This window comes from Galeopterus variegatus, unplaced genomic scaffold (genome assembly GCF_000696425.1).
Source record: "Galeopterus variegatus unplaced genomic scaffold, G_variegatus-3.0.2 Scaffold4004, whole genome shotgun sequence".
In the NCBI taxonomy this organism is placed as follows: Eukaryota; Metazoa; Chordata; class Mammalia; order Dermoptera; family Cynocephalidae; genus Galeopterus; species Galeopterus variegatus.
The window spans coordinates 37,876-58,777 of record NW_007730115.1 but is presented as its reverse complement, the minus strand read 5'-3'; the positions used below and the strand labels follow the sequence as shown (position 1 = coordinate 58,777).

Here is a 20,902-nt window from a genome sequence, read left to right as displayed (position 1 = left end):
GCACGACACCGAGGGTTGCGATCCCGTTACCGGTCACGAAAAAAAGACAAAAAGGAAAAAAAAAAAGTACTTTTTAAAGTGCTATGTAAATACAAGTTATGATTAGATAAAAACTGTATGTTATTCATGCAGCCTAATTTTAGGTGCCTAAATATGTGCTAGGCACTGTGTTGAGTGCTGAGGATACAAAATGAAAATAAACAAGAACTTGTTCTCTGAGAGTTTGCTGTCCAGTGAGGAAAATCAGACCTGTAAGCATTTAAATTTACTCTAGCTCAATATAGTAAATGCAGTAATATAGAGAAGAGCCCATCAACTAATGAATGGATAAACGAAATGTTGTATATGGAAGGATACTTCAAAATTTTGATGGGAATAGAATTAAAAGAGAATATGAATCTTTCCATGAACTGTTTAAAGTACTGCCTTTCTATATATATATTTACACACACACATATACACATACACAATGGAATGTTATTCAGCCATAAAAAGGAATGAAGTACTGATACATGCTACAACATAGATGAGCTTTGAAAACATACTAAGTGAAAGGTGCCAGACATAAAAGACCGCATGATTCCATTTATATAATATGTCTATAATAGTCAGATCCATGGAGAAACAAAGCATATTCATGGTTGCCAAGAGATGAAGGGAGGAATTGGGAGGTGTACAGTGTTTCCTTTTGAAGTGATGGAAATGTTCTGGAATTAGATAGTGGTGATGTTTGCATAACCTTTTAAATATATTCAAACCACTGAATTTTATGCATTAAAATGGTGAATTTTTATGTTATTTGAGTTTTATCTTAAAAATTAAAAATATAATAGAGGAAAAAGCATAGAAAGTTGGGTGAATTTGATAAGGCTTTTCAGAAGAAGTAAAATTTAACTTTTTTGAAGGATATGTAGAAATTGGTGGGTAAGTCTAGGTCAAGACATTTGAAACAAAGGCATAGAATTGTGAAAGATCACAAAAAAGATATGGGAATGTTCATAGTTACTGAAGTGTGAACAGTCAGTGCTGGGAAGAAGAGACTAAATTGTGACAGGCTTTATATGCTAGAAATTATTATTCAGAGTGGTTATATAATTTCATTTATACTGTTCAGGAAAACAAACGTAGAACATCCTGAAACATAGTAGTACTGTGTAGAAACAGTAGAGGTGCTATCTCAGTCAAGCTGAAGTCTTAATTTAGTTCTGTCTCTTCCACTAATTTATAATTCTCCAAATCAGGGAAAGTAACTTTATAATTTTTATTCCCAGTACTTAGTGTTTGACTCATGGTAGTTTTTAATGTTTACTAAAAGATGGATAAATGTAAGCTAATATCTGTCCTTTTTTTCAAAGTGATTTTGATTACATAGAAGTTGAATATTCATGGCTGAATCTTTTCTTTACTTTTCTTTTTTTGTCAGCTGGCTAGTATAGGGATAGATCCCTTGAACCTTCTTGTTATCAGCACCACGCTCTAATCAACTGAGTTAACTCCAGCCCTTCAGTTATTCTTGAAGCATAAGAAGTTTGGTTTAATTGAAAAAATAATTTCTGTGGCGTAGAATTTTTTGGTATATCATGTTTTCTTAAAATGAACATAAACATTGTCATTCTTGTTTTACAAAGCTAAAGCAATTACAGGCTAAATTCTTTAATAGGATGGAGCGATTGGACCTGGTATATCAATATGTTGTGTTAATGAGCTGGCTGGTTAGCTCTGCTGGTTAGAGTGTGATACTGGTAATACCAGCATCCAGGGTTTGATCCTTGTACCAGACAGCCACCCAAAAAACAAAAATGAAAAAACTGTCTTCATGAATAATATGTTGTATTAGTGTGTTTAAATTTACAAAGCACTTTTCAAATCCAGTATCTTGATTATATTTTAAAACATGTCAGACAAATCAGTTGAAATGGGGTCTGAAGAGGAGTAAAAAGCAGTTATAGAGATTAAAGACAGTTTCATTAGCATTCATGCATACATACAAAGTTGGGTGTTAACATCCTTGTTTTATGGGAGCCAGGACATCAAGAGGTATTTAGCTGCTGAATGGCAAAGATGAGAGTTGTCTTCTGGTACTCTTATTTTTAAGACTAGTGCTGTATATTTGAATTAAACTAGAACTTTCTTTGCTTTTCTTTTGTTTTTCAGAGATTGAAACCAACAAATCCAGCAGCCCAGAAGGCTCTTACTACACCTACTCATTATAAACTGACTCCCCGCCCTGCCACCAGAGTCCGGCCAAAGGCTTTACAAACAACAGGCACAGCCAAGTCACATCTCTTTGATGGGCTAGATGACGATGAACCATCCCTAGCCAATGGAGCATTCATGCCCAAGCGAGTTTACTTTTTTCTTTCTTTTTTAATTAATTAATTTGTTTTTTAGCTCCCACTTATGAGTGAGGACATACAGGATACCCCTATGTCACTGTCCTTCCCAGGATGCTGTTTCAGTCTTTTTTTTACTTCCTTGTTGGCTCTCAATACTTATAAGAAAGGGCTGGCCGGTTAGCTCAGTTGGTTAGAGTGTGGTGTTGTAACACCAAGGTCAAGGGTTCAAATCCCTGTACCGGCCAGCCACCAAAAAAAGAAAAGAAAGAAAAAATACCTACAATCAGCTCCAGCTTTTCTTTTTTTTTTTTTTTTTTCCTTTTTGTCTTTTTTCATGACCGGCAACGGATCGCAACCCTCAGTGTCGCGCCCGTACCGGACCGGAACCGGCAACGGGATCGCAACCCTCGGTGTTGCTCCCGCACCTCGCTCAGCCAGTGAGCGGCCGGTCTGTATGTGGGATCCGAACCCTCAGCAGGAGCACCACCGCGCTTCCCAAGCGGCGCACTGTAGCAGTGCGCCACCGGGCCGGCCCAGCTCCAGCTTTTCTAGTTATCCTCCATAGGGGTACTTAATAGTCTCTTTCGGAATAGAGTGTTGTTCTTGTGCTGGCTGTCGTGATAAAACATGAATCTTTTACCATCTGTGGGGTAATATGGTAACAATTTGCAGAGCCATAAAGTGGTGGTGGTTCAACACTTAGTTCAGGAAGTGAATAATGGCATATGCCATTTCCTTTAGATAGTTATATATAGTTAATATTAAATTCTAAATGTTAACTCAATAACGGAATAATAGAATGACAGCAGAAGCTAGATGTCTTTACAATAGATAGATGTCTTTACAGTCCCCCTACTCTCTTATTCCTTGGGCAAGATAAACACTGTTTAAGCCCGCCCCTCCCGTAAGTGGTTACAAGAGTAAAGCTGGGGGATTCCCTATTATTGTTTAACTCCTTTTATGCCTCATAAGATCCATTCATATGTTCAACATTTACTGATCACTTACTATGTCACAGGACTACTTAATAGTCTCTTGATACCTTCAAAAATTACCCAGAATCTGACAAGTTCTCACCATGTTTACTTCTACTACCCTGATCCATGCCAGTATCATCTCCTGCCTGAATTACTGCAATATCCTCCTAACTGGTCTTTCTGTTTTTACACTTTTGCATTGGATTGCATAGCTACCACAGTGATCCTTTTGAAGCATAAGTCAAATCATGCCACTCTTTTGTCCAAAACACTAAGATGGTTCGTATTTTACTCAGAGTAAAAGCCAAAGTCCTTACAGTGGCATGTAGGCCACAGAACATCTGGCCTTTCATTACCTCTCTCATCATATCTACTAGTATGTTCATTGCCTACTTCACTATAATCTCACAGCCTCTTTGCTGGTGTTAGGACTGAGTAGGCACGCTACTGCCTTTTGATCATTGCCCCAATTGTTCCTTTTGCCTGAAACATGTCTCACATATCACCTCAGTGAAGACTACTCTCACCACCCTGTTTAAAATTGCACCTATTCTTTTTTTTTCCTAGTGTTCTCCACCTTCTTATCATCCTTCTTTTCCTTTTTATCCTAGCACTTTTCACCTTTTATATAATTTGCATATTTTTTATATTTGTTTTTTGTTTACTCCCTCCACAACTTAAGCTCTGTATGTATAGGTAGGGATCTTTGTGAGTTTTCTTGTTATTTAAGTACCTTAATAGTCTCTTGATTAGTCTATATTACCTCATTTACCATTACTGGGAGGGCAAGTCTAACTTTAGTTTTCTTCAAAATAACAATTTTTCAGTCATGTGCCTGTTACATTGGCTTAGGTAGTAATTCATTACAATAAGGATAGCTAGTGTATATAGCTTTGGAACAAACAATACTGATGCTTGTTGGCATATAACTCAGTCATTGTGACTAAAAACATACAAATATATGAGAGTGGCTGCCGTAGTCAGTTTTCTGAATCAGAAGACCTGGAATGGGATAATTTATAAAGAAAAGAAATTTATTTCTTAAAGTTTTGGAGGCTGGGAAGTATAAGGTCAAGAGGGCACATCCGGTGAGGGTCTTCTTCCTGGTGGGGACACTCTGCAGATTCCTGAGACAGCACAGGGCATCATATGGCAAGAGGGCAAGAATGTAACATGCTTCTTTCTCTCCTTATAATGTCACCAGTCTCCTCCCATGATAACCCATTAATCCATGAATGGATCCATTCATGAAGGCATGTACCTCATGATCCAGTCATCTGTTAAGGGTCCCACCTTTGAAATATCATAGATTTTCTTCTTACTATCGTTATAATGGGAATTAAGTTTTAACATGAGCTTTGGAGGGGGCAAACATTCAAACCATAGAAGTGGCTTTCTCTACCTGTAGTTGTTTAACATACATGGACCCCTCTGATATGTCTAAGAGGAAATAGAGCACACAATTCATCCAGTGAGGTTTTAAGTGTAGGTTGAGTAATATCTCTTCTACATGGTTCTTCTACTTGAAGCTTGTATGCCATAGGAAGTTCTTGCCTTAAGTAAACCTGCTATACACAAATCTGAACTTTTTAGGTATTTGTGGTCACTTGTACCATTAGATATCAGGGGCTTGTTACTCCATTACTTTCTTGTGGTCTTTTTAAAAAAATCTCATTTAGTCAGCAAATATCTATTCACCTTGGGTGGCATCAGTGGTATAAGTGGTGAGCATAGCTGCCTTCCACATATCTATTCACCTGTTTTCTTCAAGACAGCATGCTGATTCTATGGAAGAGACAATCATAAATTCTGACTGCCAAACTAAAAAGAGAACATTTAAAGAGGGAGAAGACTTGTAGAAATAATTGAAATATAAACATGGTGTGATGAGTGAACTAAGTGTCTAGATAAAGAATTCAAGGGGTTCAGAGGAAGAGGAGGATTTTTAAGGGTATTCCCCACTTTGGTTCAAATGTGCTTAGCCTTCCAAACATCAGAATGCAATGTATTTGAGACCTTATGTTTTGGTTATATGTTCTAGGAAGAGTTTTCATAAGTAAACTTATTCATTTTTAGATATATAAGAGTTGAAGAAACGTGCCTTTTTGGATTCCAATTTTTTTTTTAATTTAATTTATTTAATTGTGGCAACTGACCAGTACAGGGATCCAAACCCTTAACCTTGGTGTTTTCAGCACCATGCTCTAAGTGAGTTAACTGGTCACCCCTTGACTCCAGTTTTTAAGATAATGTCAGTGACATAACTGTATGCCTGAGTTCTTTTTTTTCTTTTTCTTTTGGTCTCTGTTTATAGGAAGAGCATTAAGAAATTGGTTTTGAAGAACCTCAACAATAGTAATCTCTTTTCTCCTGTTAATCGTGATTCAGAAGATCTTGCTTCACCATCTGAATATCCAGAAAATGGAGAGAGGTAAGCTGAATTTTGTTTTGAGTTGTTCCTGGTAGAGAGCCTATTCTCATTTTGAAGAGATTCTGACATTAGAATTTTATGAAAATGTATGAGATTTGTTGAATGTTGAAAAGAAGTATTATAATTTATGAGCACCTAAATATTAAATCATATTTTTGCTTCTTGAGTACTTTAAATCTCAAAATTATTGGGATTTTGATTCAGTTCTGCAGAACTATTTTGTTATCCATGTATGTTTTGGACAGGGTTAGCATGCATTTGACACCCCTAATCCCCTTAAAAAAAGGGATTTTTTTTTTTTTTTTTTTTTTTGTCTTTTGTCTTTTTTCCGTGTCCGGCAACGGATCGCAACCCTCAGTGTTGCCCCCGTACCGGACCGGGGACCGGCAACGGGATCGCAAGCCTCGGTGTTGCTCCCGCGCCTCGCTCAGCCAGTGAGCGGGAGCCGGTCTGTATTTGGGATCCGAACCCTCGGACGGGAGCGCCGCCGCGCTTCCCAAGCGGCGCACTATCCAGTGCGCCACCGGGCCGGCCCTTTTTTTTTTTTCTTAAAGATGACTGGTAAGGGGATCTTAACCCTTGACTTGGTGTTGTCAGCACCATGCTCACCCATCGAGCTAACTGGCCATCTCTATATGGGATCCTAATCTGTGGCTTTGGTGTTACCAGCACCACACTCTCCCGAGTGAGCCACAGGCTGGCCCAATAAGGGATTTTTTTTTTTTTTTTCCTTTTTGTCTTTTTTACTGACCGGTAACGGGATCGCAACCCTCAGTGTCGCGCCCGTACCAGGGACCGGCAACGGGATCGCAACCCTTGGTGTTGCACCCGCACCGCGCTCAGTCAGTGAGCAGGAACCATGGGATCCGGACCCCCCGGCGGGGGGGGCCCCTCCCGCCCGAGGGTTTGGATCCCACATACAGACCGGTTCCCGCTCACTGGCTGAGCGAGGCGTGGGAGCGACCCCGAGGGTTGCGATCCCGTTGCCGGTCCCCGGTCCGGTACGGGGGCAACACTGAGGGTTGCGATCTGTTGCCGGACACGGAAAAAGACAAAAAAATAAATAAATAAATAAAATGATACCTACTCATTGTAACCAACCAACAAAATCACTATAGAATGTATAAAGGAGGAAGTGAATGAACATACACTAATTCTTAATAGTTTGGTATATATTCTTCCCCTTTGGAAATTTATTATAAATATGTTCTTATACACATATATTGTAAAGATTATGTATGAATAGTATGGTATTCTATAACCTGCTTAGGTCCATTTATTGTAGTATAAATGCCTTTCCATGTCTGTATGAAAATATCTGCCTGTTTTTTTTTTTTTTTAATGACTTGCATAGTCATTATTGTGAATGTAAGATACTTTAACCAGTTCTCCATTATAGTAGACATTTAGATTATTCGGTATTCCACTATTCAAAATAATGCCTCAGTAAAAAATCTTTGTATAAACATCTTTGTACTCCTGTTTTTTTCCTTTCAGATAAAATGCTAGTTTGATTTTTTTATTAACAAAGTATTTTTCAACACCTTGCTGGTTATACTGTTAAAAATATTTTTTAAAAAAATTTTTTTTAAACCCAAAATGGAGATTCTCAGATACATTCAGTTAAAGGCCTGGAATCTAGAGCCAGATTTCCTGTGTTAATGTCCCAATTCTAGTACTTATAATTTTGTGACATTGAGCAAGTTTTTTTCCTGTGCCAGTTTCCTTTTCTATAAAATATAGTCAATAATTATAACCTACTTCACAGGACTACTGTAAGTAGTAAATGAATTTTTAATACATTGAATTACCCAGAACAGTGCCAAGCACTCAGTGAAGGCTCAGTAAAGGTTAGCTGTTTTCATTGTTATTACTGCCACAAGGGGCTAAATTGACATAACATCTCACTTGGGTTTTGGAGAATGACATTACATTAAATAATTTTTTTTAATTGAGGTAAAATTTACATTGTTTCCTTTTTCCCTTTTCAGATTTAGTTTCCTGAGCAAACCTGTTGATGAGAATCATCAGCAGGATGGAGATGATGATTCTCTTGTGTCACGTTTTTATACTAACCCTATTGCTAAACCCATTCCTCAAACCCCAGAAAGTGCTGGAAATAAACACGACAACAGCAACAGTGTGGATGATACCATTGTTGCATTAAACATGCGTGCTGCTTTGCGAAACGGGCTGGAAGGAAGCAGTGAAGAAACCTCTTTTCATGATGAGTCACTGCAGGATGACCGAGAAGAAATAGAAAATAATGCTTACCACATGCATCCAGCAGGTCAGATTCAGATTGGTTCATGATTAATCTCTTACCAGTCATTTAAGATGACTTGTCTCTTTTGTCACAGATTTCCAACATAGTGGAAGTCAGCTATCTGAACTGTTAAATGTTTTTTATTGCATTTTATAGAGGCTCATATTTAAACACTTTTTACTTATGCTGTAGTTGATTCCTAATTCACATGCTTTTTGGACCTTCTGGAGTAGGTAAATTGATGTTTTTTATTATCCTGGTATAATTAAAAGAGCCCAAATTTTATAGCCAAAGAGATTGTCCTACACTTGCCCTGGCTCTGTTAATTCTGGTAGATTGCTTATTTGTTTTTTAATTAAAATGAGAGTGATAATTATTTTCTGCTGTATAAAGTTATCAAGATTTGAATTAGATTAGGTTTAGGTACCATAATGCCTGACATGCACAGATATTCAAATGATAGTGCCTGCTATGGTTATTATCACCTCAGTTCTGAGCTTTCTCCCCACAACCCCTACCCCAGAAGACTAATACATTAAACGAGTAATGTAAACTACAAGATTGGGGTGTCTTGGTCTTTTGCTTTTTTGTGTGTGTTGACATAACATCTTAGTTGGGTTTTGGAGAATGACATTACATTGTTATTTATTTTACTGGGGTAAAATTTGCATGTAATGAAGTGCACAGATCTTAAGTGTTCATTTTCATTACATTTGGTGCATATATATACTAAGGTATCCTACTCTCCAATTAAGAAAGAGAACATTTCTTTCACCTTGGAAAGTTCCTTTGTGTTCCCATTCCCAGGAGTCAACCACAGTTCTGGTTTCTTTCACATAGATTACTTTTGCCTATTCTTGAACTTTATATAAATGGAATCATACTATGTATGCTCTTCTTGACTTGATATAATTTTTCTGAGTTTTCATCCATGATGCATGTATCCGTAGTTCATTTTTTTTATTGCTACATACTACTCCATTATATAAATGTATCACATTTTGTTTATCAATTCTCTGTTAATGAACATTTGGGTTGTTTTACAGTCATTCTTGAACTGTCTAAAATTTTTCTAAATCTAGTTATCTTATTGTCCTCATATATGTCTTCTGGTCACTTGGTGCCCTGAGGAAACAACTTTATACTTTCACATTAAGAATCCCAAGTGTCTATATTTGTGTGTGTGTCTATCTACATGAATTTATTATGATACTACCTCTTTTTTTTTCAAATACCCAGTCCATACATTTTTTATTGTTTCTGGTTTTCTCATTGACCTTTTTCATTGCCACCCAATTTAGAGCTTCCTTCCCAGTCTAACAACCCTCTAAACCTTGCTAGTAAAGAAGCAAGTATATAAGTGGCCATTGGTAGAAGCTAGAGTTTGATTTGATATTGACCTTAAGTAGTTTTCTCTGAGAGGGCAAGTTGCCTGATATCTAGTTACAAATGGGAGTGATTGGAACAGAAATACTATGTTCCACTACTTTCTTTGAGTTTTTCAGTTGCTTTTTGTTTTTTTCGTCTTGTCCATATCTGGTCCTTACTTTTGGATGTGTTCTGAAACCCTTCTGTACTTCAGTAATTTTTTTCCTTTAGCCATCAAATACTACTTGGGCATCCCTGAAATCTAACTAGTTGATTCTTTTTCTAGTACAAAGGTACTTCGAAAAGTTTGTGGAAAAATAGAATTGAAAGATAATACAAAATCTTTCCATGAACTTTTTGAAGTACCCTCATAACAGTAATTGCAAGCCAACTCAACATTTGTATATGGGATTTTCTTATGTAGGATTTTTCATCTTGATTTTAGCTCTCTATTTGGGGATGTAAATTAGAAAGATAACAAGAGATTATAGGAGACGGTAGGCTATAAAACAAACAGTATTGGGTTTGGAATTTTATCTCTATGTGTACCACTAAATTACAGTGTGAGCTAAGGCGGCTTATTGCCACTTTGGGTTTTGCTATCCTTGTGTGTAAAATAAAAGAAAAAGTGGATTAAGTAAGCCTTTCCCAGAACATGTTCTACGGAATGCCTTTAATAGTGCAGGGTGTTAATGGGTGTCCTTTGGAAAGAGGATTCTGTGGTTAACTAAGTCTGGGAAATGGTAGGGAAAGCAGAGTTAGACTTTTTTTTTTTTTTTTTTTTTTTTCTTTTAACAGCTGGTTGGTACAGGGATTGATTCCTGGACCCGAGTGTTATCAGCATCACACTCTAACTGAGCTAACTGGCCAGCCCTTAGACTTTTTTTATTGTACATTTTCAGTCTGTAGTATAGTATAGTATGATATCATGTATACATTCCTCAAACTTAATTAACTATGAAACTTTTTCAAAAAACACATGGTTTCTCCTAGGAATGATGATTGGTGGAAAACCAGTTTGGAAAAATCCTTTATTCCTACGTACATATTTTCTCTTTATATGATAATTTAGTTACTGATTATTTCAGGTAATTTTTTTAAATACTAATTTTTTAGAAAAATTGTTAAGGGAAAAAGTGAAATAAATGTTATCAAGAATTTCTCTCGCCAAAGATAATCACAATTAATATTTTCTATTTTTTTTGTCATAGGCATTGTTCTCACTAAAGTTGGGTACTATACTATTCCCTCTATGGATGACCTTGCTAAAATTACAAATGAAAAAGGAGAGTGCATTGTTTCTGACTTCACTATTGGTCGTAAAGGTGAGTGTGAATTTAGGAGTTAGTGTATAAGCTAGAGATTTGCACCTTGATTTCGTAATTAAGGGAAGCTCTTGATAGCTGAATCTGTTTTTTCCTATATATGGGCCCACCTTAGCCTGAATAGTAAATACTTTGAGTGACAAGTAACAAAACAAGAAAGACCAGAACCATGTAGCATTCTTTTGGCTTAGGTTTACCTGTTTGGGTCTGATAACTATTTGGCTCATTACAATTTTCCACAATTATCAAGAAATATTAAGTGAGAAAATTGAAAAATTGACAAGAATTATGTAATACTTAGGTTCACCTTCGTATTATTATTACAAATAACTTAATTTTCTTGGGGAAAAAATCTTGCTATATCGTAAATAGAAAGGTTTTAGGCGTTTTAACTCATGGTAGGCTAGGTGCTATGGTTTGTTTATATAGCAGTGTGGCAGATATTTGGGAAGAGATTTAAGTAGGCTATTTTGAGAAAAGCAGAAGTGTTATAAAAATTAATATGTTAAATCAGATAACAATGTAATTGATGTCACTTTCTATGTTCCCATTCTTACCATATTATGGAGGAAGTAATTCACTCTAGGAATTGCTTGATGATTTAAAATATTAATGTTTAAAGTTGCTTGTTCCTCTGATTGTTTTATCACTATAGGTGTAAAGTAGGTATTTGCTTTCATACAGGATGAATTTTTAACTATACACTCTGACTTGTAGGTTATGGTTCAATCTATTTTGAAGGAGAAGTGAATTTGACAAATCTAAATTTGGATGATATAGTGCATATCCGAAGGAAAGAAGTGATTGTCTACTTAGATGATAACCAAAAACCACCTGTGGGTGAAGGACTAAATAGGTATGAATTTGTTTACATATGGAAAATAGTCAGCTAAATTACAATTTTCTTTCTGTAAACATAAATGGGTTCGTATTATATACATGTTTCTGCAACTTGCTTTTCTGACTTACTGTAGGGTATAATTATGGTTTCTTTACTTTCATTTAAAAGTATAAGTGTTAAAGAATTGAGGATGATTTTTGGACTCACTCCTTTTCCCTAATACTGTTGAGGCCAACTGCTAGTTCCAAAAACTATTTTTACTAGTGTTTTTGTTTTTTCCTGTTTGTTGTGGCCATACTTAACTCCTCTTTCTTTTAGTGTGAGATCCTAGCTTTTAATATCTCTTCAGGCAGGTGAAAGGGCCATAGTTAAAATCATTTATCTTTATAACCTACCAAGCCTCAGTCATTAAGAAATAGAAAATCTTAACAGACTTATGACTAGTAAGGAGATTGAATCAGTAATCTAAAACCTCCTAACAAAGAAAAGCCCAGGACCAAATGGCTTCACTAGTGAATTCTACTAAACATTTATAGAAGAATTAACACTAATCCTTCTCAAATTCTTCCAAAAAATTGAAGAGAAGGTTAACACTTCCAAATGTATGGAGGTGAGCATTACTTGATTCTAAAGCCAGTCCAAGACATTATTAGGAAAGACTATAGACCAGTATACTTAATATAATGATGCAAAAATCATCAGAACACTAGCAAACAGAATTTAAAGGCACTCTGAAAGGATCACATACCATTACCAAGTGGGATTTATTCTAGAATGCAATGATGGACCAACATATGAAAATCAATCTCGGGCCGGCCCGGTGGTGCACTGCTACAGTGCGCCGCTTGGGAAGCGCGCCGGCGCTCCCGTCGAAGGTTCGGATCCCACATACAGACCGGCCGCTCACTGGCTGAGTGAGGTGCAGGGGCAACACCGAGGGTTGCGATCCCGTTGCCGGTCATGAAAAAAGACAAAAAGGAAAAAAAAAAAGAAAGAAAATCAGTCTATGTGTAGTACACCACTTTAACAGGATAAAGAAAAAACACCGCATGGTTATCTTAATTGATGCAGAAAAAGCATTTGACAAAATTCAACACCCTTTTGTAATAAAAACACTCAGCAAAGTAGGAATAGAAGGAAACTGCTTCAACATAATAAAAATAAAGGCCTTTTATGAAAAACTGACAGTCAACATCATAATGTTGAAATGCTGAAAGCTTTTCCTCTAAGACAATAATGCTTGCTCGCTTTTGCCACTTGTCTTAAACATACTACTGCAAGTCCTGGTCAGAGCAGTTAGTCAAGAAAAAGAAATAAAAAAGCATACAGTTTTGAAAGGAAGAAGTAAAATTATCTGTCTTCAGATGACATGATCTTATATGTAGAAAATCCCAAAGGTTCCACACACAAAAAAAATTGTTAATAGTTATTCAAATTCAGCAAACTTACAGGACACAAAACCAACATACAAAAATTAGTTGCATTTCTATACACTAACAGTGAACAATCTGAAAAGAAAACTAAGAAAACAATTATTTACAATAGCATCAAAAATAATAAAATACGGGCCGGCCCGGCGGTGCACTGCTACAGTGCGCTGCTTGGGAAGCATGGCGGCGCTCCCGCCGAGGGTTCGGAACCCACATACAGACTGGCCGCTCGCTGGCTGAGCGAGGTGCGGGCGCAACACCAAGGGTTGCGATCCCGTAGCCGGTCCCGGTCCGGTACGGGCGCGACACTGAGGGTTGCGATCCGTTGCCGGTCACGAAAAAAGACAAAAAAAAAAAAAGAGAGAGAGACAAAAAATAAATAAATAAAAATAATAAAATACATAGGAATAAACTTAACCAAGGAGGTGAATAACTTGTATACTGAAAACTACAGAACGTTGCTGAAAGAAATTAAAGAGGACACAGATACAGTAAATGGAATGACATCCTGTGTTCATGTGTTGGAAGACTTAATGTCAGTACTACCCAAAGTGATCTACAAATTTAATGCAGTCTATCAAAATCCTAGTAGCATTTTTGTAGAAATAGAAAAATCCATCCTAAAATTCATGTCGAATCTCAGTGAACCCCAAGTAGCTAAAATGATGTTTAAAAAAAAAATTTGGAGGTCTTACACATCCTGATCTCCATCGTGATTTCCAGACTTATAAAGCTACAGAAATTAGAATATTGTGATAATGGCAGAAAAACAGACAAATACCAATGGAATAGAATAGAGAGCCTAGAAATAAATCTTCACATATATGGTCAATTAATTTTCAACAAGGGTATAAAGATCATTCAATGGGAAGAGGATAGTCTTTTCAACAGATGGTGGGAAAATTGGATATCCACATCCAAAAGAAGGAAATTGACCCTTACCTTACACCATATACAAAAATTAACTAAAAATGTATTAGATACCTAAATGTAATACCTAAAACTATCAAACTCTTAGACAAAAACATAGGAGGAAAGCTTAATGACGCTGGTTTTGACAATGATTTTTTGGAAATGACACCAAAAGAATAACAAAGCAAAAATAGGTAAATAGGACTACATCAAACTGAAAAGCTTCCACATAGCAAAGGGGGTACAATCAGGAGTGAAAAAGCAGCCTACAGAATGGGAGAAAATATTTGCAAATGATGTATCTGATAGGGTTACTATCCAGAATAAAAATAATTCATATAACTCAACAATAACAACAAAAATAGTAACCCAATTAAAAAATGGGCAAAGGACTTTCTCCAGAGATGATATACAAATGGCCAACGAGCATATGGAAAGATGCTCAACATCATTAATCATTAGGGAAATGCAAATAAAAACTACAATGAGATATCACACTCATCAGGATGGTTACTATCAAAAAAAGCCAACAAATCTTGACTAGGATATAGACAAATTGGAACCTTTGTACACTATTGGTGGGAATGTAAAATGATGCAATTTACTATGTGATCCAGCAATTCCACCTCTGAGTATGTATCCAAAAGAACTGAAAGCAAGATCTCAAAGAAATGTTTGTACACCCATGTTCATAGCAACACTATTCATCATAGCCAAGAGGTGAAAGCAACCCAAGTGTTCATTGACAGGTGAATGGATAAACAAAATGTGGTATATACATACAATAGAATATTATTCAACCTTAGAAAGGAAGGAAATTCTGACGCTGTGCATGCTACAGCATAGAAGAACCTTGAGGATGTTACACTAAGTGAAATAAAGTCAGTCCACAAGAAGGCAAATACTGTATGATTACATTTATGAGGTATCTGAATAAGTCAGATTCATAGAAACAAAGCAGAGTGGTGGTTTGGCAGGGGACAGGCATAGAGGGAATTGGAGAGTTGTTTAATGGGGTATAGAGTTTCAGTTTTGCAAGATGAAAAACTTCTGGCGATGGGTTGCACAGCAATATGAATACTACTAGAATATACAGTTAGAAATCGTTAAGATGATAAATTTCATTTTATGCCCTATTCTCCACAATGAAAATTATTAAAAAACCATCTACATATTATGTGGTAGTCACTGTACTAGGTGCAAGGCATACAAAATGAATGAGACACACACTTGAACTCCAATATTGCTATTAGAAGTGGTACACTACAACTATTGCAGTTATCTTCACACTCATCATTTAATGGTCAGTACTGTGATGTTCTTGATACTTTATTCTACAAGCATTTGTTGTTAATAAATGGTAGTGGGCTGGCCAGTTAGCTCAGCTTGTTAGAGCACAGCCTTGTAACACCAAAGTCATATGTTTGCATCCCCATACCGGCCAGCCACCCCCCCCCAAAAAAAACACACACACACAAGTAAATGGTAGTAGCTGTTACTGTTACTGTTGTTGTTAAGTACAGTAGCATTTTAGACATACACTAAGACTTGGGTCTTAACCACTAGACTGTGACCTGAATAACTTAGTCAAGGATTTTTATTAAAATTATTGGATTTTGGGCCAGCCCGGTGGCGCACTGCTACAGTGCGCCGCTTGGGAGTGTGGCGGCGCTCCCGCCGAGGGTTCGGATCCCACATGCAGACCGGTTCCCGCTCACTGGCTGAGCGAGGTGCGGGCGCAGCACCGAGGGTTGCGATCCCGTTGCCGGTCCCGGTCCGGTACGGGCGCGACACTGAGGGTTGCGATCCGTTGCCGGACACGAAAAAAAGACAAAAAGAAAAAAAAAAAAGGATAAAATTATTGGATTTTAATTAAAGGATTGTTATTAAAATTAGATTGGAAATAACTGATGTACCACAGTAGTTCGAAATAAATGCACTCTGACTCTGGAACCGGATACTGAGTTAGTTGATATAAGGGTGACTTGTTGCTCTTAAGCTTATTTACCATGGGAAGCATGACTCAAGTTTATGAAACCCCTGCAGAATAATTTCAAGATAGCATAGCTACCTTTATTTGCTATTTATGTAGGTGTTAGTTGGCTTTCTGGCCTTAAATATGAAGCAGTTACACTTTACTTTGTTATACTTTACAGGAAGGCTGAAGTTACTTTGGATGGAGTTTGGCCAACAGATAAAACATCTCGATGTTTAATAAAGAGCCCAGATCGACTTGCTGATATCAACTATGAGGGAAGATTGGAAGCAGTTTCAAGGAAACAGGGAGCTCAGTTCAAAGAGTACCGGCCTGAAACTGGTTCTTGGGTGTTTAAGGTATATAATCCCTTAACCCATTTTTTAATTTTATGAATTGAATTTGGAGTCACAAAATGTTTGTGTTGGAAGAGATCCTCTCTTAAATTCTCCCTCTTTTTTTTTAAAATTTGTTCTGCAGCTGGCCTTTGTGGGGATCCTAACCCTTGATCTCGGTGTTATCAACACCATGCTCTAACCAACTGAGCTAACCGGCCAGTTTAATTTTTCTCTTTATTTTTATAAATTAGGAAACAGATGTAGAGAGATATGTCATGATTTGTTCCAAATCACACATCTAGTTAAAATTCAGCAATAATGAGCTGTTACAATTCAAGTCCTCTCCCACTTCCAGTGAGCATTTAGATATGCTTCTAAGGTGTGGTTTTTCTACTGTGTGTCATCACTGAAACTTAAGTAATTCATCAGTCAGTACTCTTTTTCTCTTGGTAGATCAGCTCTTCGTAAATAATAGCCATTCTTACTTTTAAAGATTTTGGGGGATGGAGAGGTTGACTTCTTCCTATCCATGATAGTTTAACCCAATAGTTTCTTCCTCTTCTAGACCAGTTGGATTATTTAATTTGTTGAAGGCCTTTGTGTAGGTAGAGAACAACTGGGAAATATATGTATGTGAAAATAATAATGGCTCTTTTGGATTTGGTTTTTTATATCAATTATTGCTTTTTCTTTTTTTTTTTTTAAAGCAGCTGGCTGGTTTGGGGATCTGAACCCATGATCCCGGTATTAGAAGGCTGTGTTCTAACCAACTGAGCTAACCAGCCAGCCAATGATTGCATTTGAAATGACATTTTAGAACTGGCTGGTTAGCGCAGTTGGTCAGAGCTCAGTGCTGTAACACCAAGGTCAAGGGTTTGAATTCCTATACCGGCCAGCAGCCAAAAAAAACCAACAAAATAAAATGATATTTTAGTCTATATTATATAATCTGTATTCATTTAGTTATATGAGCAACTAGTAAGTGCACCAAACATCATCTGAATCTTAGAAAAACAGTGAAGTGTGATAGGTGACATTTCATTTTGTTTTAAATATTTTGATATTTCTCCTTTGTTTTGTTTTGTTATGATAATGCTGCAAGATTGCAAGGGCAAGTATTGTAGAAGTCTCTGAATAGAAGAAAGTGTTAAAATTGGTTTTGTTGGGTCTTCCTTAGGTCTCTCATTTTTCTAAGTATGGTCTTCAGGATTCTGATGAAGAGGAGGAGGAGCATCCATCCAAAACTAGTACGAAGAAGTTGAAGACTACCCCTTTGCCTCCTGCAGGCCAGGCTACCCCTTTCCAGATGGCTCTTAACAGCAAACCTGCACCTCCAGCCCAGGTAGAGAAAGGACAGTGAATTTGAATGGAATCATGATACAGAAGTTGAAAGCAAGTCATTCTTCTAGTACAAAGATGTTTTATGACCCCTGGAACTTTGAAAAGTGCAAACATATTTGCAATAACGTTGAGACAAGTACAAGGAAGGGTATGAGGTGGTGCAGGCATCTGTATTTTACTTGAGAGATTTAAAGAATTCCCTTGCTGTTTGGATCATTCCTGTACAGATTGTAATTCTTAAACATCTCCCTCTCTCTCACTTGGACTTGCTGAATTCTCCACTTAGTGATCAAGTTGCTCATGTGGGTTGATGCAAAGTAAATCCTACTTTTATTGACTACCTGATGTGCAGTTTAATCTTGTTCTTTACCTCCATGGTTTTTTTAAAGTTAAATTAGTCTTCTGCAAGGGTTTTTAACTCTATTTTCTCAAGTTGTTTGCTTAAACTTCAGGTAACCTCTTGATATTTATATTTTAATAATACATAATCTTTATGAAAATAGTTTTAGAATTAAAATGAGTTATTTGCCTTGGGGAGAGTAGGGGCAGCATTGTTTGTTGCAATTACTTGTATCATTTTCTTTTTCAGTATTGTTAAAGCCAGTATAAACCTTCTGTCCTTGCAGAGAAAGGCTTGTGATTTAAATATCAGGTAGTTTCTTTGAAAGCCAACTGATGAAGAGTTATACTTTAATTTGGATGTTATTTATTTATTTTTTTTCCTTTTTGTCTTTTTCCGTGTCCGGCAACGGATCGCAACCCTCAGTGTCGCCCCCGTACCGGACCGGGACCAGCAACGGGATCGCAACCCTCGGCGTTGCTCCCGCGCCTCGCTCAGCCAGTGAGCGGGAACCGGTCTGTATGTGGGATCCGAACCCTCGGCGGGAGCGCCACCGCGCTCTCAAGCGGCGCACTGTAGCAGTGCGCCACCGGGCTGGCCCATAATTTGGATGTTATTTATATTCAGTCAACTTTTAAAAATTTTTTCTTGCTGCTACACTTTCTTAAAGAACAGTTCTTGATAATGGATTTCTCTGTAAAGCATCCTCTTCCTCTTAGCTGCTAAAAGAAAGACGTTTGGAATTTTCCATGCTATAATTTTTATGGCTGCTGAAATGTGTGATTTTCATGATTTATTAAATAATTTCTTGGGAGGCATTTTCTGGAGGATGTTGTTTGTATGTATGTTCTTGTTTGCGCATATGGGGGGAGGGTTTGATAAAGTGGGAAACTAGAACTATGTTGACTTTTATGTTTATAATCTTTGTAGTAGTTAGAATACCCCTGAGAAATAGCTACTTAAGAAGTACTGTAAATGGACTTGTTTTTCCAGTTATCCATGTTCATTTTGTCTGAATCATATGCCTGATATAATCCCTTTCTTTCCAAAGTGTTTTTTGTTCTTACAGTATACAGTCAGCCCTCCATATCCATGGGTTCCAGATCCGTGGATTCAACCAACAGTGAATAGAAAATATTTGGGGGAAAAGTAATACAACAATAGAAAATAATACAAATTCTTAAAAACAATACAGTATAACAACTATTTACACAGCATTTACAGTGTATTAGGTATTATAACAAATCTAGAGATGATTTAAAGTATATGGGAGGATGCGCATAAATTATGCAATTACTGTGCCATTTTATATATAAGAGACTTGAGTATTCATGGATTTCGGTGTCCACAGATGTCCTGGAACCAGTCCCCCATGGATACTGAGGGAAGACTGTATGTTTCTTAAGGAAACAGCCTTATTTTCTGCTAATAAAAGTAACATGTAGGATCCTGAAAATACCACTGAAAAAGAAAAGCTTCATCTATGGACGGGCAGGACAAATTTATGTAATGTTGATAATCAGTAGTTATCAGGCTCTTTAATTGCCAGAATACAAAAACTAGAAAATAAGTATAAATTCCTATTGTGACATTTTTTTAAGCAAGAACTGTTTGGAAAACTGAGCATCAAAAATTTTTAGAATAAGATTCTAGCAAAAAGAGAGGTATAAAGATTCAAAATGAACGAATGGAATATAGTGAGTAGGTATTTTTTCAGATAATCTTTGACCTTTGGATGGGGAGAGCAGAAATGAGAGAAATGGATAGAAGTGTTCAGGTATCCAGGCTTTAGGTTTTGTTTACCTGGATCATATATGAAGGCCTTGAGCTTATTGTGTTAGAGCAGTAGCATGGGACTCTAGAGAACTCTTCCTTCATATTTCCCAATGACAAAGGGTTGAAGGGAAATGCCAGTGGATAGTCATTGTACTAAAAACCCTACATTTTACTTGGCATGGGGAAAATGCCTGAGCCATCTGAATTAACTGGGAACAGGCAGCACAATCTTCCCTTTGTAAAGATGACTGTCTTCACACTGTCAGCTGGCCCCTTGGAGGGGTTGATTTCCATGATACCACTATGTTCCTGAAGTCTCCTGTAGCATTTTCTTTCCTGTATGCAACCTCAAAGGGAGGATGTTTCTTTATCTATTCAGGAAGATTTGTATTTTTGTTTAATGGTTATATTTATTCCACTACCTTTTATATAATATCTTCAGTCCCCTTTTTCCAGTTGGTTCTTAAACCCTGCTTTTGCCCCAAAATCTAAGCAACCAGAAAACATAAAGTTAACTAGATTTTCATGTAATATTTTTTCTCCAGTACCTTTTAGGTTAGAGAAAATGTTGGCAGAGAAACCTCAGTCACACAGATGAATTAAGGCAGTTGTAGAAATGCTTTGTTCTGAAGTTAGAACTTAAGTTTCAGATTTCTGGTCTGAAATCTAGTTTCCAGCTGGCTGCATCAATACCCTGGTGAGCTTGACTTTGAGTTCATAGATCTGGCATGGGGCTCAGACATATTTATGTTTTAATGCTTTTCTCCAGGTGATTGAGATGTGCAACCAGGTTTCAAAACTGTTTGTTGAAAGACATCAGACCTTTGGCACTCAGGTAGAGGTACATGTAGCTTTTACCTCAACCTTGAAACAAGTCGAACTTATGTTCAATACCATCAAGGAAGGCTAGTTGACTTGCTCAGAAACTTAACATTGTTCAGTCAGTGAATTCATGCAAATAAGTTAAAAACATTTTTAGAAGAAAAAAGTGATTAGGATTTAGAAGAAAATTCCATTTTGTGTATACTTTGATTTAAAATAAAATGGCAGTTATCTAAATCGATCCAATAAATCAATATATATTTTTAATGTATTCTATATTTTTGTGTACTTTATATATATTGCATATATAAAGTAATTTTATAGCCACAGCTTGTTTGTTTCAGATGTTATTGAAGGGCAGATTGATTTTTTTATGGTGCTCCCTGAAACATCTCTTCTTTAAATTTAATTAGACAAATTATAC

At 36.8% G+C, this 20,902-nt stretch overlaps 1 protein-coding gene across 5 annotated transcripts in view; it reads left to right on the top strand.

Moving 5' to 3' along the window:
• Window positions 1–20,902, top strand: part of NUP98 (nucleoporin 98kDa) — a 97,472-nt gene that overhangs the window by 44,402 nt on the left and 32,168 nt on the right. For 4 of the 5 annotated variants that reach the window (XM_008586500.1, XM_008586499.1, XM_008586501.1 and 1 more), the window contains 7 exons: window positions 2,155–2,342; window positions 5,628–5,744; window positions 7,736–8,034; window positions 10,590–10,703; window positions 11,421–11,559; window positions 16,043–16,220; window positions 17,377–17,541. In XM_008586500.1, coding sequence (XP_008584722.1) covers window positions 2,155–2,342; window positions 5,628–5,744; window positions 7,736–8,034; window positions 10,590–10,703; window positions 11,421–11,559; window positions 16,043–16,220; window positions 17,377–17,541 — 1,200 coding nt within the window. Of the gene's footprint in view, window positions 1–2,154; window positions 2,343–5,627; window positions 5,745–7,735; window positions 8,035–10,589; window positions 10,704–11,420; window positions 11,560–16,042; window positions 16,221–17,376; window positions 17,843–20,902 lie in introns of those variants that run through there. The other variant, XM_008586502.1, reaches the window with a different exon arrangement.